Source organism: Clarias gariepinus, chromosome 20, assembly GCF_024256425.1.
Source record: "Clarias gariepinus isolate MV-2021 ecotype Netherlands chromosome 20, CGAR_prim_01v2, whole genome shotgun sequence".
Lineage (NCBI taxonomy): Eukaryota > Metazoa > Chordata > Actinopteri > Siluriformes > Clariidae > Clarias > Clarias gariepinus.
The window spans coordinates 28,943,358-28,960,130 of NC_071119.1; the positions used below are offsets into that span (position 1 = coordinate 28,943,358).

At 38.9% G+C, this 16,773-nt stretch overlaps 1 protein-coding gene across 1 annotated transcript; it reads right to left on the bottom strand.

Annotated features, from left to right (window-relative positions):
- Nucleotides 1-9,005: 9,005 nt before the first annotated feature.
- LOC128508356 (uncharacterized) lies at nucleotides 9,006-10,786 on the bottom strand. The gene is made up of 4 exons (XM_053479650.1): nucleotides 10,158-10,786; nucleotides 9,664-9,725; nucleotides 9,401-9,552; nucleotides 9,006-9,273 (listed from the first exon to the last, which is right to left on the bottom strand). The coding sequence occupies exons 1-4, from the start codon at nucleotides 10,698-10,700 to the stop codon at nucleotides 9,182-9,184; spliced, it is 849 nt and encodes a 282-aa protein (XP_053335625.1). The 5' UTR covers nucleotides 10,701-10,786; the 3' UTR covers nucleotides 9,006-9,181.
- Nucleotides 10,787-16,773: the final 5,987 nt, after the last annotated feature.

The window sequence follows — 16,773 nt, forward strand, 5'->3', positions numbered from 1 at the left end:
AAATTATTTCCGACATGAGTTGGCCCGGTGTTATGCGCAGAGCGCCGGGAGATTTCCTGAAGCTCAGAAATCACTGGGCATTTTTTCTAAATAGCCGCTATCTTTAACAACTGATGGAGGTTTTGAGCTGTATACACAGGCATTCCTGCCTAAACAACTCTTAAAACTACACCTGTGACACAATAACAGTAATATTTCAAACATTCTGCAGGCTGATATTTGGAGAAAGGAAAGAATAATGAATAAACCAGTTGTTGGGTCAAAATAACCCAACCAGGTGTTCATTTGTAAACTACATCTCATATGAGCCAACATGAGCAACCCAACAATGTGTTTAAAGTACCTGAAATAATCCAGAACTTAAATAACAATAAACCGATACAGAGATACGCTGTATAACGGTCACTGTTGTATTTACGGCAACGAGCGAAAATGTCACTTTGCGCCACCTGGCGGCCATTTTACGAATGACTTTGAAATGCAACTAATTTATTTTGGCCGCTGACGTTTTCACGCGGCGGTGAGCGCGACGGTAATAACCATTCCAATTGATCAACTACTGTGTGTATATATATATATATATATATATATATATATATATATGCGAGATGTAAGCTGGGATATAGAGCCTGAGTTTTGTTTTCTTTTCAGTAGTTTTTAGTTGGATTTAAGTGCGGGATCCACCCGAAAGGTTGTACTACTGTATAACCTGACAATGCTACTGATTTTATTTCAGCTTACCTGTTCAGTTTTATTGCCATTCTTTTTAAAATATTGTCTTTATAGATTTATATTTTGTTTGTCTTGATGTTCTTTCCTTTGTTTCTTTGTTTTACTAATATGACCTAATATATGTTCAGTGATACTTCAAATAATACTGTATGTTTACAAGCATTGATTTCTGTGTTGTGTTATATTTTTATACTTGTAACTAGTGTTAAAAAAATAATCTCTACATTAATGAGAGATGGACCAGAAAGTCCAGGGCCACTTTTTGGTCCCAGTCCGCCCCTGGTCAGTGCCCCTAAAGAAAAAAGATAAATGAATGGTATGAAATGGTAATATTGTGTATCTGGAATGAATTTTAGATCTTTAAGTCCATCTCATAAAAAATCGGAGCAGAAACAAAGGTGTTGCATTTATATTTTTGTTGAGTGTACTTATAAAAATGCTTGATTAAACAAATAGGTTTTTAGCCTGGAATTAAACACTAACACGAACACTATTTAAAAGACTATTCCATAACTTTGGGGCTTTGTAAGTAAAAACTCTGCCCCCAGCTGTACTGTAGTTTTCGTAATGCGCGGTACTGACAAGAAGCCTGTATCCTTTGATCGAAGTAGGCGTGGCGGATCGTAAGACACTAGCAGTTCGCTCAGATACTGCGGCGCGAGACCATTTAATGCTTTATATGTCAAGAGTAGTATTTTAAAATCAATGCAAAGTTTCACAGGGAGCCAATGAAGTGAAGATAAGATAGGGGTGATGTGCTCATATCTTCTGGTTCTAGTGAGGACTCTCGCTGCTGCAGAAATTTTACTTCTACTAGCTAAAGCTTGTTTTTGCACCTAGTTGAACAACCAGACAGTAAGTCCATTACAATAGTTCAACCTAGAGTTGATAAAAGCATGAACTAGTTTTTCTGCATCATTTAGTGACAATATATTTCTCATCTTGGCAATATTTCTGAGGTGAAAGAAAGCTATCCTGGTAATATTATCTACATGAGCTTGATGTAAAATTTTACTTCTAGCTGTATGGGGTCCTATGACTAGAACTTCTGTCTCATCAGGATTAAGCAGAAGGAAGGTAATTAGCATCCAATTTCTTATGTCCTGCACACATTGCTCAACTTTAGTAAGCTGTTTTTTTCATCAGGTTTTGCTGAGACATATGGATTCGTCAGCAACTGTCGTCAGCATACCAATGAAAACTAATACCATGCTTATGGATTATGTTGCCTAGAGGAAGCTTGTATAGGAAAGAAAGCAGTGGGCCTAAAACTGAACCTTGCAGAAGACCAAACTCCACTAGAGAGCATGCAGAATAATCACCATTTAAGTCTACATACTGATAATGATCGTTCAAATAGGGCAAAAATACCTGTAATTCCTACATTTTCTACTCTGTGAAGAAGAATAGCGTGATTAATGGTGTCAAAAGCTGCACTGAGGTCGAGTAACACAAGCATAGTTACACAACCCTGATCAAAGGTCAATAGGAGGTCATTTACTAGTTTAACGAGTGCTGTCTCTGTACTGGGATGAGGCCTAAATCCTGACTGATACAGTTCATGTATGCCATTTCTATGTAGATATGAGCATAGCTGCTCCGCTACTATCTTTTCGAGAATCTTAGAGATAAACGGGAGGTTTGATATTGGCCTGTAATTGGACAGCTGACAGGGGTCGAGGTCAGGTTTCTTAATTATTGGTTTGATAACTGCTAATTTAAAAGATTTTGGAACGAACCCAATGTTGAGTGAAGAATTAATTATTCTCAACAGGGGTTCTGTTATTGCTGGTACTATCTGTTTAAGAAAATGTGTCGTGATATAGAATCTAATGAATTTGCAGAAGAGATGAGTAAAATTAGTTCATTCTCTTCAAGGGAAGTAAAGTATTTTAGGTTCTGATCTGACATGGCTAGTTTAATATCTGCACGCATTGCATTGTCCGGTTTCAAAGCCTTAATTTTATGCCTGATATTTACAATTTTATTATTAAAAAAGTTCATGAAGTCCTCACTATTGCATGATGTTGTTGTGGAGATTTCTGCAGTGGTCTTATTTCAGGATAATTTGGCTAAAAAATCTAAGATTATTTTTGTTATTTTCTATAAGAGTGGAGAGATATGTTGATCTAGCTACACTAAGAGCTTTTCTATAGTTCAGGATGCTCTCCTTCCATGCTATTTGAAATACTAACAATTTAGTTTGACGCCATTTACGTTCTAATTTCCGAGCGGTCTGTTTTAAAGTGCGCGTGTGATCGTTATACCAGGGAGCAAGTTTCTTATCTCTAATAATTTTTCTTTTAACTGGAGCTACATTATCTAAGGTATAGCGAAATGTCGACTCTAAATATTCAGTCGCCTGATCGAGTTCTGTGGGGTCAGACGGTGATCTAATCGAAGTTGGGAACTCTGGGAGATTACTGATAAAACTCTGTGTTGATGTGAATCTACGTTTAGTATGGTGCTGTGCGTACGTTATTACTATGACACACTTGAATTGAGACAAGATAGTGATCTGATATAACTTCAGACAGTGGAATTGTGAATAAATTTCTTATACTTAATCTGAAAGATATTATTAAATCTAAAGTGTGACCTGCTTTATGAGTGGGTCCTACTACACACTGATTTACTCCTACTGAGTCCAGTATAGACATAAATGCTCTACGCACAGGGTCTCCTGGATTCTCAAAATGAACATCAAAATCTCTAGCGATTAACACTTTGTCTACAGAAACGACTAGGTTTGATTGGAAACCTGCAAATTCACTAAGAAATTCAGAGTACGGCCCTGGAGGTCTGTAAATGATGATTATCGGGATCGACTGAGCTGACTCAATATTTGTAGCTACACTTGTCATGTTACTATAGAGAACTTCAAATGAGTTTAATTTGTGTCCGTGTTTTTGTACGATAGTCAGATTATCATTGTGAATAACTGCGACGCCTCCTCCTCCACCAGTTAACCGAGGCTGGTGTATGTAATTGTTTCCAGGAGGACTAGCTTCATTTAGAGCTACATACTCGTCCTGTTTAATCCAGGTTTCTGTTAAACAGAGTATATCAAATTCCTGGTCTGTGATAATTTCATTAACTATAACTGCTTTAGATGCGAGAGATCTAATATTTAATAGTCCTAGCTTCAGGTCAGAGGTGCCGGCTGCGCATTCAGTATGATCCGAGTATGTTAATTAAATTATTAAAACAGACTTTCTGATACTTTCTACATTTTTGCTTAGCTCGGGGAACAGACACAGTCTCAATACAGTGAACCCTAGATTTTATAGTTTGGATGTCCATGCTACTCAGCATCCCAGCATCCCAAAGTTATGTCTAAAACCTTCTTGGCTATTGTGCACACACTACACAACCCTGGGGGTCCAGACACTTGCAGTGCAGTGGCATTGGTATTCTTGTTCCCATAGGGTTACAGCAAAGTAACCCAAGACGGTCTTCACTTCACCGGAAAAGGGAACGAAAAATTCCTATGTCATTGCGTCTAGCTAGAGCATGAAAGAATATTGCTTGAAAATGGATTTATATATTTGTTATCATTATTAGCGAGGACAACATCATATTAAAAGGACACAAAAAAACATTTTAATAAAATCAAGAAAACCTTAGCATTATATAGGCAAGTAATCTGTAAAAAAATATCTGTACATCTTTAATGAATATTATTATTAATCAATCATTTATTTACAAGATTATACAAGTTTCACGGCAGCGACAGGTAACCGATGTGCTTATGTTACCATGGTAACGCATGGAGGAAGTGACATGGTGTCTTCACAGGGTGTTCCGAATGATGGAGTTTTGTTGAGGGAAGTTTCCTTTACTGACATAGGATTCACAGAAAATTACCTGGTCAAACGAATGATTCAAATAATTAAAATTATTATTCATAAGTGTATTTGTGATGATTAACAGAAAGTTACTCTAGTCCCCTGTGGATTCCACCTCTCACTGTCACAGAAAAAGCACTGGTTGCCAGTTTGACTGATTGTACTAATCTTACACCACATTGACACTCCTCTAGGCACAGCCTGTACAGGTTACCTGAACACCGGGGGATGAACTCAAGGCTATGCTCGACAGTCCCATAATGATTACAACAGCCTGGTGGCTTGAGGAACTCATCAATTACAGCTCATTTTTATTTAACACTGGTACTTCAAATCTTTCATCCTGTCTATGCTGCTGCCTCATATAACATAATCATCACATCAAAGAGTGCAATTGAACAGAAGGAAGTGTGTATGAGTGTTGCCAAAAACCCAAGACCAAAAAGAGGTTGAGCCAGTTGTTAGGGATATCGGACTATAATGACCTGTTTGGAGGTGTTGCTGTGAAGCTAACACTGGGATTAGATGACTCTCGTAAAGATCAGGAAAAGGCAATAATGGCTTTCTCGACACCCACACGACTCCTTTGACCTGTTTGACTGCTGTAAAGTCTCTCTCTGATTAAATGTATAAGAACTAAATCTTTGGCAAAGTATAATGAAAATATTTAACATTCTTTTCAGATTAAAAAGTGTTATCCACTGCTATCCTTGGAAAATAATATTAGGCATAAAGAAGAAGATTGAAAGAGATTTATGTTAGCAACTTGTTTAATGTTTCTCCTCCCACTACCTCAACTCATCACCTCAACTCCACATTGTAATGTCATTTTTGTCGCATTGTCACTTTGTCACTCTTGTTTGCACATTTGCATGTGCACTTTGTTGTCTCTGTTGTGTCTTTTGTATAAAAACGTAAACAGTTCCCAGCTAGCCAACTAATACTATTTTTATAACTATATACTTTTGTTAATTTATGTTGTAAATGTATGTTGCATGTAGCACCTTGGTCATGGAGGAACGTTGTTTTGTTTCACTGTGTACTAACTGTATATGGCTGTGATAATAAAGCCCACATGACTTGACTTGAACTTTATAGATTTACTGTAGTAAAACCTGTATGTACCAGATTGATTTACACAATAACAGATACACAGATAATGATTCAGATATTAAATTATATGTGTGTGTCATCACAGTGCAGAATTGGCACAAAAAATTCATGCATACTGCATACACCTAATTTAAATACAAAATATGTGTTTTATTTAATGATTGATCGTCATTAGGTCACATTACCATGATGCAAACAGGCTGTATGTCACACCTGTGCCACCACGGCCCCGGGGAATAAGGTCAAGTTCACCGGATTACTGAGCCACCGCTTTGTCTCCCCCTAGTGTGTCTGTGTTGGTATGTCTCTCAGGAAGGTGTAATTAGTTTCACCTGTGTCTTGCCCTTGTGTGTCTCTATTTAAACCAGCCGAACCCGTAGGCACTTGTCTGTTCACTGTTGGTTTTTCGTTTGCATCCATGTGTCTATCAGTAACTTTGTCTGTGTTTTCGCTCTCTCCTCCTCAGGACTGAACGGTGTCTGCAGGGTCCGGGCCGGTTTACGACGTGGAAGTGTGTCAAGTTCAAGACTGAGCTGCGCTCAGTAAAAGGCTGTGCTTTTGTCTTATGTTTTCAGTTCCTAGAGATTCTTTGATTGAGATTATCCTCCTGGGATCCCGCCTGCAGACCCGGCCTGAGAGAGTGTTTGTTTGTTTCTTTCATTTTAACAAGAATTATCCTTTTGTTCACCTCTGACACCAAAATAAAAGACGTGCAAACTAAACCCCTGCATTTTGCGTCCATCTCATAACCAGCTCGAATCATGACACTGTATTGGTGCTAACAACTCAATAACTTAAAAGCAACAGGAGCCCTGGCTCTCTTTTTTTTTAAACAGTGTTTCTATTCGTAGAATAATTTTAGCAGCGTGGCAATTCATGTATCCAGAGAGTCAACAGTGAATTAAAATTATTCAGACCCCCACCTATTATTCTTATAGAATTAATTATCGATTATAATATAAAAAGAGTTATATTGTCTTTTTTACCATTCATTTACACACAGTAACCCAAGTGAATGCTAAAAAAAAGGATTTAAGTACTTGTCTAATGGCCAGCATTCTAAATTGAAAAATGAGCTCAGGTGTAATCCCCATGTTTTAATTATATTGAGATGTCTGTAGAGCTTGACTACAGTCTTATAAATCTTGTGACTTCACAAAGCACACAGGTGTATATATGAGAATAAAAATCAAGCCATTTGTCTTTTTTAAACAAAAAAACATGCCCTGAGGTCTGAGGAACTCTCGGTGAACCACCATGATCAAAGTGAGTGTGAGCATGGATAAGGGTACGGATGTAAGCAAATTTTTAAGTCTCCAAGTGCACACTGGGTTTCATCAATGTGAAAGACAAGTATGGAACTACCAGGGCCCTTCCATAGAAGAGAAAGAAATATTATGTAATAATACAATGGCCTCTTGAATTATGCCACAGAAGTTAGCAGCAGTTTAAATGAAAAAAAGAGCCGTTTTGTAAATCAACTGTTTTATAAATCAACTGTTTTATAAATCTTGCAGGTGACATCTCACCTTTTATACACGATCATATTGATTATCACAGAAGTCATAAAAAAAGAAGGTGCCATAAAAATGGGGGGTGCCTTAAAAAGGGGGGGGGGGGGGGGACCTACACAGGTAAAAAAAAATTGTTCAAATTTGTTTTGAAGAAAATTATAATGGGTTCTCAGGTCACATGATCTCAGTGCCATGGAAGAGAGGTTGGGCCTAATTATCATATTAAAAGTACAGGCTGCACAAGACAATAAAAAAAAATAATATTAAAAATTCTAGATAGATGTCAAACGCCAAGACAATAACGGTATCACTTGTCATTTTTAGGAATGTTATTCTACAATTTTTTTTTAAGTTCTAATAGAAATTTAAAACTACTGCATGGATTAAAGAATGCTAACAACAGAGCATAATGTTAAGCAATATAATGGGATATAATATTAATATGGAAAATAATGTAATATAATATTAATAATAATGTTACATATTCTGCATATAACCAAAGTGGTCACAAAACAAATGAAAAAAAAGAATCACCACATTGATTGAAATAAGAAAGGACTGTAGGTAAGAGGATTCCATGGGATAAGTACTGGAGTGATTAATATATCAGCTGCAACAAGTTATTTTACCCTAACTGATTTAGTGAGCAGCTTCTTGTTTCTTAACAAACCACATCAGGAAACATATCTTGTGGTCGTGGCAAAAAAGTTCCTCTGTTTCAGAAGAACCATAGTTATTCAGCACATTCAGGTTTTTTTCTATCAATGGATTTTTTTCTTAACTGATGACACAGGCATATTCCTTGATGACGGTGCCAAAATTCGTTAGGCTTAAATTGTTAAAGAGTGGTTCAGGAGGAATGAGATATCATTTTCAGACCTTAAGAATCTTTGAGATGTGCTGGAGAAGGCTTTAGGCAGTGGTCCAGCTCTCCCATCATCAATACCAGATCTTTGACTTGGGACAGAATAAATGTTATGATGTTGCATAAGCTCATCAAAATAATGCCATGGTAAACAAAGCAAAAGGTGGTTTAAATGAAATATTACAGTGTGTGACTTTTTTTGTTGTTGTTGTATCACATGAGTGCAGAGGTATATTTTTGAAAATATTTTTTGCATATTTAAACAAAAGCATTAGTGTCAGTTGAGGCTTGCAGTGCAGGGGGGTCAAGCTCAAACCTCTGTGCAGATCACTCAAGTTCTTTTACTAAAACCCTGTCCTCGTGAAAATTACATTGTGTTTTTTTGTTGCCATGGAAATCTAATTCTAAACCAAAGGATTCCAATATCTCCTAGATAGAGCTGGCATGCATCCAGGTTTCCATACCACAAAAACAGAGAAAGGCCACACCTAGTCTATTAAAAGTCAAGATAGACTGAGTAAACATGTCACATCAATGACTTTTACTTGATTAAAAAGAAAGCCTGCAACCAAACAAGCCCATTCTACAGCTTATACAATTCTGTGCTTTTTTATGCTTGCAGTTTTGTCCCAAAGTTTTGAAAAACATATACGTCTGATAATTGAATGTCCACATGCTTATATTATTAAAGTATATGTAACTCAGGATTATTTGGTGCAATGCTTTCATTCATACAGAGTGTAGAATTAGTACGTATTTTTAGACTCTAATATAAAAGAGTTGTATGTTGGTGTGTACAGTATATACAGGCAAGTGTTTTACTATTAACCTTCATGAAACCACATCAATCTGTACTATTATACAAATTAACTACACTGGTTAAAATTTTTTATTTAAATATACAAATATAATATTTGTAGGACAGAATGTGAAAAAATTTTCAGGAAAATCAGGACCCTCATTTGTTCTCCAGCTTAACGTTTCAATATGTTTGTATTTCTTATTTAAAAATATCTTCTGCTAATAAGAATAAATTATTGCCCTATAGACCCTTTATCTTATTAATAAATACATCGCTTATTGTATATGTTTAATGATCAGGTCTAGAGTTAGAAATGCAATGATAATGAAAGCAGGAGTGAGAGTACAGACATCCAGATCATGGAAAATGAGCTGGCAATGATTGGAGGCATGGAATTACCTGCAAAATACAAACATATATATTTGTTAACATTAAATGTGGAAAAATATATATTTACAGCTACAATTATTATATTATAATTCATTATAAATAAGTAAGCCTAAAGTCTATGCAAATGTATACTGACCAAGAATCTGAATGGCATTGATGGAGTTTGGAATAACAGGAAATGTCAAGTTAACCAGTTCATCTAAAAGAGTTTTTTTTATATCAGATTCAGTAACATTTGGGCCATTAGAATTAAAGTTAAGGTTGGCTAATGTCTTAGTCGAACCATTGCTGTAGGGACACAAATATAGATATAAAATATTACGTTAAGTAAGAAATCCATAAATTAATAAATACTAATAATTAAAACACAAATAAGTAAAAACATATACTCCAGCATACCTGAACTGTAAAATGTCCATGCTTTTGAAGTTTTTATAGTGTTTAGAGTACAAAGGTTCAACCTGAAAGAAAATTAAAATGACTCAGGTGAGTATCAACAGTAGTTAAACACCCTGATGAACTACTCTGTCACAATTAGTACCAAATGCAGTTGGTAAATAATTAATAATAAATGATGAATATACCGAACCTTAAGAATGTTCGAAATTAAAAAACTAATTGCATCCTAATGCATGTGCATTTAATCAGGTTACACAATATTTCTCTATTTTAATTGAAATATTTCTCTATTTTAATTTCTCTAATTTAAATGAAAAATCAAGTGAATGTAAAAATTTAACGTTTTCTTCTTTTAAGAGAAAACACTAAAACATTTCTCAGGTTCTTTAGGTTATATGAGTTGGCAACAAAATTTCAAGGGAAGGAATTTTTTTAAGGTAAATGAAATGAAATAAATAGTAAATTAATTAAAATTAATTATTAAAAAAATATACCTGACTACGTATATTTTTAGCTTTTGTTGCAAACTGTGGAGAGTTGGTATCAGCCAGTGCTTGATTAAAGGTTTCATTAATACTGAAAATCAAGACAAAAACTGCAGTTACGTCTGCAGGTACAGCATTTGTGCTGGTGGGTGAAGGTGTGCTTGTTGAGTGGTCTGTAGAAGTGCTCAGGGTTAAAATCATGGTTGTAGAGCTTCTTGTAGAATTGCTAAAAGGTGAAGTTGTGGTTGTTAAGCTGTATGTAGACGTGCTCGTGGGTAAAGTTGTGGTTGATGAACTAGTTAAAGACATGCTTGTGGGGGAAGATGTAGTGGTTGAGCTGTGTGGAGATGTGCTGATGGGTGAAATCGTGTTCGTTGGAATTTTTATAGGCTCAGCTAGGGTTGAACTTGTTGAGCTGGTTGACGACATGCCCATGGGTAAGGTTGTGGTTGTTGGAGTGGTTTTAGATGAGCTTGTGGCTAAAGTTGTGGTTGTTGATCTCTGTGTAGTCGCGCTGGTGGGTAAAGTTAGAGTGGTTGTAGATAAGCTCATAGGTGAAGTCGTAGTTGTTGAGCTGTGTGTAGACGTGCTTGTGACTGAAGTCAGGGGTGTTGGGGTAGTTGAAGTTGTGCTTGCAGGTGAAGTCATGGTTGTTGAGCTGTGTGTAGACGTGCTTGAGGGTGAAGTCGTGGTTGTTGGGGTGGTTGTAGACGTGCTTGTGGGTGAAGTCGTGGTTGTTGGGGTGGTTGTAGATGTGCTTGTGAGTGAAGTCATGGTTGTTAAGCTGTGTGTAGATGTGCTTGTGGATGAAGTCATGGTTGTTGAGCTGGTTGAAGATGTGCTTGTGGGCGAAGTCGTGATTGTTGCGGTTGTTGTAGATGAGCTTGTGGGTGAAGTTGTGGTTGTTGTAGATAAGAATGTGGGTGAAGTTGTGGTTGTTGAGCTGGTTGAAGACGTGCTTGTTGGTGAAGTCGCACTTGTGGTGGGTGTAGAAGAGCTTGCAGGTAAAGTCGTAGTTGTTGAGCTGTGTGTAGGTGTGCTTGTGGATGAAGTTGTGGTTGTTGGGGTAGTTGTAGATGTGCTTGTGGGTGAAGTTGTGGGTGAAGTTGTGGTTGTTGTAGATAAGACTGTGGGTGAAGTTGTGGTTGTTGAGCTGGTTGAAGACATGCTTGTGGGTGAAGTCGCACTTGTTGTGGTGGGTGTAGAAGAGCTTGCAGGTAAAGTCGTAGTTGTTGAGCTGTGTGTAGGTGTGCTTGTGGATGAAGTTGTGATTGTTGGGGTAGTTGTAGATGTGCTTGTGGGTGAAGTTGTGGGTGAATTTGTGGTTGTTGTAGATAAGACTGTGGGTGAAGTTGTGGTTGTTGAGCTGGTTGAAGACGTGCTTGAGGGTGAAGTCGAGCTTGTTGCGGTGGGTGTGGAAGAGCTTGCATGTAAAGTCATGGTTGTTGAGCTGAGTGTAGGTGTGCTTGTGGATGAAGTCGTGGTTGTTGGGGTTGTTGTAGATGAGCTTGTGGGTGAAGTTGTGGTTGTTGAGCTGGTTGAAGACATGCTTGTGGGTGAAGTCGCACTTGTGGTGGGTGTAGAAGAGCTTGCAGGTAAAGTCGTAGTTGTTGAGCTGTGTGTAGGTGTGCTTGTGGATGAAGTTGTGGTTGTTGGGGTAGTTGTAGATGTGCTTGTGGGTGAAGTTGTGGGTGAAGTTGTGGTTGTTGTAGATAAGACTGTGGGTGAAGTTGTGGTTGTTGAGCTGGTTGAAGACATGCTTGTGGGTGAAGTCGCACTTGTTGTGGTGGGTGTAGAAGAGCTTGCAGGTAAAGTCGTAGTTGTTGAGCTGTGTGTAGGTGTGCTTGTGGATGAAGTTGTGGTTGTTGGGGTAGTTGTAGATGTGCTTGTGGGTGAAGTTGTGGGTGAAGTTGTGGTTGTTGTAGTTAAGACTGTGGGTGAAGTTGTGGTTGTTGAGCTGGTTGAAGACGTGCTTGAGGGTGAAGTCGCGCTTGTTGCGGTGGGTGTAGAAGAGCTTGCATGTAAAGTCGTAGTTGTTGAGCTGTGTGTATGTGTGCTTGTGGATGAAGTTGTGGTTGTTGGGGTAGTTGTAGATGTGCTTGTGGGTGAAGTTGTGGGTGAAGTTGTGGTTGTTGTAGATAAGACTGTGGGTGAAGTTGTGGTTGTTGAGCTGGTTGAAGACATGCTTGTGGGTGAAGTCGCACTTGTTGTGGTGGGTGTAGAAGAGCTTGCAGGTAAAGTCGTAGTTGTTGAGCTGTGTGTAGGTGTGCTTGTGGATGAAGTTGTGGTTGTTGGGGTAGTTGTAGATGTGCTTGTGGGTGAAGTTGTGGGTGAAGTTGTGGTTGTTGTAGATAAGACTGTGGGTGAAGTTGTGGTTGTTGAGCTGGTTGAAGACATGCTTGTGGGTGAAGTCGCACTTGTTGTGGTGGGTGTAGAAGAGCTTGCAGGTAAAGTCGTAGTTGTTGAGCTGTGTGTAGGTGTGCTTGTGGATGAAGTTGTGGTTGTTGGGGTAGTTGTAGATGTGCTTGTGGGTGAAGTTGTGGGTGAAGTTGTGGTTGTTGTAGTTAAGACTGTGGGTGAAGTTGTGGTTGTTGAGCTGGTTGAAGACGTGCTTGAGGGTGAAGTCGCGCTTGTTGCGGTGGGTGTAGAAGAGCTTGCATGTAAAGTCGTAGTTGTTGAGCTGTGTGTAGGTGTGCTTATGGATGAAGTTGTGGTTGTTGGGGTAGTTGTAGATGTGCTTGTGGGTGAAGTTGTGGGTGAAGTTGTGGTTGTTGTAGTTAAGACTGTGGGTGAAGTTGTGCTTGAGGGTGAAGTCGCGCTTGTTGCGGTGGGTGTAGAAGAGCTTGCATGTAAAGTCGTAGTTGTTGAGCTGTGTGTAGGTGTGCTTGTGGATGAAGTTGTGGTTGTTGGGGTAGTTGTAGATGTGCTTGTGGGTGAAGTTGTGGGTGAAGTTGTGGTTGTTGTAGATAAGACTGTGGGTGAAGTTGTGGTTGTTGAGCTGGTTGAAGACATGCTTGTGGGTGAAGTCGCACTTGTTGTGGTGGGTGTAGAAGAGCTTGCAGGTAAAGTCGTAGTTGTTGAGCTGTGTGTAGGTGTGCTTGTGGATGAAGTTGTGGTTGTTGGGGTAGTTGTAGATGTGCTTGTGGGTGAAGTTGTGGGTGAAGTTGTGGTTGTTGTAGTTAAGACTGTGGGTGAAGTTGTGGTTGTTGAGCTGGTTGAAGACGTGCTTGAGGGTGAAGTCGCGCTTGTTGCGGTGGGTGTAGAAGAGCTTGCATGTAAAGTCGTAGTTGTTGAGCTGTGTGTAGGTGTGCTTGTGGATGAAGTTGTGGTTGTTGGGGTAGTTGTAGATGTGCTTGTGGGTGAAGTTGTGGGTGAAGTTGTGGTTGTTGTAGTTAAGACTGTGGGTGAAGTTGTGCTTGAGGGTGAAGTCGCGCTTGTTGCGGTGGGTGTAGAAGAGCTTGCATGTAAAGTCGTAGTTGTTGAGCTGTGTGTAGGTGTGCTTGTGGATGAAGTTGTGGTTGTTGGGGTAGTTGTAGATGTGCTTGTGGGTGAAGTTGTGGGTGAAGTTGTGGTTGTTGTAGATAAGACTGTGGGTGAAGTTGTGGTTGTTGAGCTGGTTGAAGACATGCTTGTGGGTGAAGTCGCACTTGTTGTGGTGGGTGTAGAAGAGCTTGCAGGTAAAGTCGTAGTTGTTGAGCTGTGTGTAGGTGTGCTTGTGGATGAAGTTGTGGTTGTTGGGGTAGTTGTAGATGTGCTTGTGGGTGAAGTTGTGGTTGTTGTAGATAAGACTGTGGGTGAAGTTGTGGTTGTTGAGCTGGTTGAAGACGTGCTTGAGGGTGAAGTCGCGCTTGTTGCGGTGGGTGTAGAAGAGCTTGCATGTAAAGTCATGGTTGTTGAGCTGAGTGTAGGTGTGCTTGTGGATGAAGTCGTGGTTGTTGGGGTTGTTGTAGATGAGCTTGTGGGTGAAGTTGTGGTTGTTGAGCTGGTTGAAGACATGCTTGTGGGTGAAGTCGCACTTGTTGTGGTGGGTGTAGAAGAGCTTGCAGGTAAAGTCGTAGTTGTTGAGCTGTGTGTAGGTGTGCTTGTGGATGAAGTTGTGGTTGTTGGGGTAGTTGTAGATGTGCTTGTGGGTGAAGTTGTGGGTGAAGTTGTGGTTGTTGTAGATGAGACTGGAGGTGAAGTTGTAGTTGTTGAGCTGGTTAAAGACGTGCTTGTGGGTGAAGTCGCACTTGTGGTGGGTGTAGAAGAGCTTGCAGGTAAAGTCGTAGTTGTTGAGCTGTGTGTAGGTGTGCTTGTGGATGAAGTTGTGGTTGTTGGGGTGGTTGTAGACGTGCTTGTGGGTAAAGTCGCGCTTGTTGCGCTGTGTATAGGTGTGCTTGTGGGTGAAGTCATGATTGTTGAGCTGGATGTAGATAAGCTTGTAGGCAAAGTCGTGGTTGCTGCAGTGGTTGTAGATGAGCTTGTGGGCGAAAATGGGGTTGTTGAGCTGGTTGAAGACGTGCTTGAGGGTGAAGTCCCGCTTGTTGTGGTGGGTGTAGAAGAGCTTGCAGGTAAAGTTGTGGTTGTTGAGCTGTGTGTAGGTGTGCTTGTGGATAAAGTTGTGGTTGTTGGCGTGCTTGTAGGTAAAGTCGTGGTTGTTGCAGTGGTTGTATATGAGATTGTGGGTGAAGTTGTGGTTGTTAAGCTGGTTGAAGACGTGCTTGTGGGTGAAGTTGCGGTTGTTGAGCTGTGTGTAGACGTGCTTGTGGGTGAAGTTGTGGTTGTTGGCGTGGTAGTAGATGTGCTTATGGGTAAAGTTGTGGTTGTTGAGCTGTGTGTAGACGTGCTTGTGTCTAAAGTTGTGATTGTTGCAGATAAGCTTGTAGACGTGTTTGCAGGTGAAATCATGGTTGTTACTAATGATTGTGCAGACAGAAACAGAAAAGTAATATTTTGTTAATATAAAGCAAACATTTGTTCATAGTGAACTGCACCAAGAGACTGACCTGAAATGTTATCAAATGGAGAGTGGGTCAGGGGTAGTTCAGTGATTAAGGTTGGTTAATTGGACTACAGTTCAGAAAGTCCCAAGTTCAAATCCCACGACTACTAAGTTACCACTGATAGGCCTTCGAGCAAGGCCCTTAACTGCTTAGATGTGTAACGAGATAAAAAATATATATAATCTGTGTAACATACACTTATGCAAAATGTACTTTTACTCCCTAAATTTTACTTATACACTCTACTCTCTACATTTTAAATAGAGAGTGGAGTTACTTTTTAGATTAAGCTCACATAAAAAAACATTGATTTTTTCATCTATACATAAGCGTTTAAGCTGTTACACAGATGATATCATGACCTGAAGAAAACCCCATATGGGAAGGACAGGAACAGAACAATTTCACCAATCTAAGTTTACAGAAATTACTGGCAGGTCTATGTTGGTTAAACACAGGTGTAACGCTTTAGACCTAGTTTGTGTTTAGTTTGTGTTTCACAAAAATAACAACATTGTTATTATCACAAGCTTATAAAGTTTTGGCTCATCCTGTAAACTTATTGTACTCTTGATGCTTGCAGAATGCTCAAGTTTAATTCTGTTGAATACTTGCATTATACAGAGTAGCAGTGGAAGCAACTAGCTAATTTTACTCCCAATGTAATTAAAGACAGTAACAATGCTGCTCGGCATCCATTTTAATAATGCCAAATCTTGTTGTAAGTCATGCCCTCATGTCTTCAACAACAATTTCGTTGTGTTCACATTTTATTTCTCTGGGTGTTTTTTTTTTTTTTTTTTACCTATTTGTTTCAAGATATAGTTCTAAACACTGACTATTAGACTCTGAAATGGTTAACTTAAATTAATGAGTAGAGCAAAGGATTGTTTCTGGGTAATATGTTGTAAAACTTCTTCTGTATGACTGAATTACAATTCTTTAACAGATTTCACAACATTCTTGCTTTTTCCTAAAAAACATCTCAAACATCTCAAAGATCCAAAAATCTTAAACAATGACTAAGATTTCTTGATACAGGATTTCAACCCATTTGCCCTAATTATATTTAAAGTTGAGAATTGTCAAATGAATTTAAACACCACGTCACACACTCTCTTGTGATTCATGGCTTGGCTTAAAGCCAATCAAAGCCATTAAAAAATTATCAAACTCATATACAAAGTCTCTTTCATGCAGAATTTCAGATTTATTGCTCGCACTTACTCAAACGTCCCTAAACACACCATCAAATTTTTTTTATAGACACATAGACACAAACCTCTCTTACACACATTCAATGTCTTATAGTAATGTTAAATGGTTGCTAGTGTGTTAGAGTGTATGACAGTGTGTAGTAAAGGTTTGATATTATATACAGTAGGTTAATAACCCAAACTTTTATCCAGCATGACCCCCCTGTGAGATCCATAAAGCCTTTTGGATTTTATTGTCTTGCATAGAGCCCTGAGTGAAGACACCCAACTGAACCATCACCTGAACTGGAGCGGGAGCTTCCTCTAATGCTCTTGTAGCTGAATGAACACACATTATAGGCTCCTACACTCCAACATCTAGTGGCAGGCAGGTCCATTTGGTCTGGCTACATAATTAAGCATAGATATGAATCTAAAGTGAAATGA

What these genes read in the sequence shown, in the direction of transcription:
- LOC128508356 (XM_053479650.1), bottom strand. Translation starts at nt 10,700, where the DNA reads ATGAGCTTATCTACAACCACTCTAACTTTACCCACCAGCGCGACTACA. An exon ending in CTAAAAATATACGTAGTCAG is followed by an intron (nt 9,726 to 10,157) that starts GTATATTTTTTT and finishes ATTTTCTTTCAG; the next exon opens with GTTGAACCTTTGTACTCTAA. An exon ending in CAATGCCATTCAGATTCTTG is followed by an intron (nt 9,274 to 9,400) that starts GTCAGTATACAT and finishes TGTATTTTGCAG; the next exon opens with GTAATTCCATGCCTCCAATC.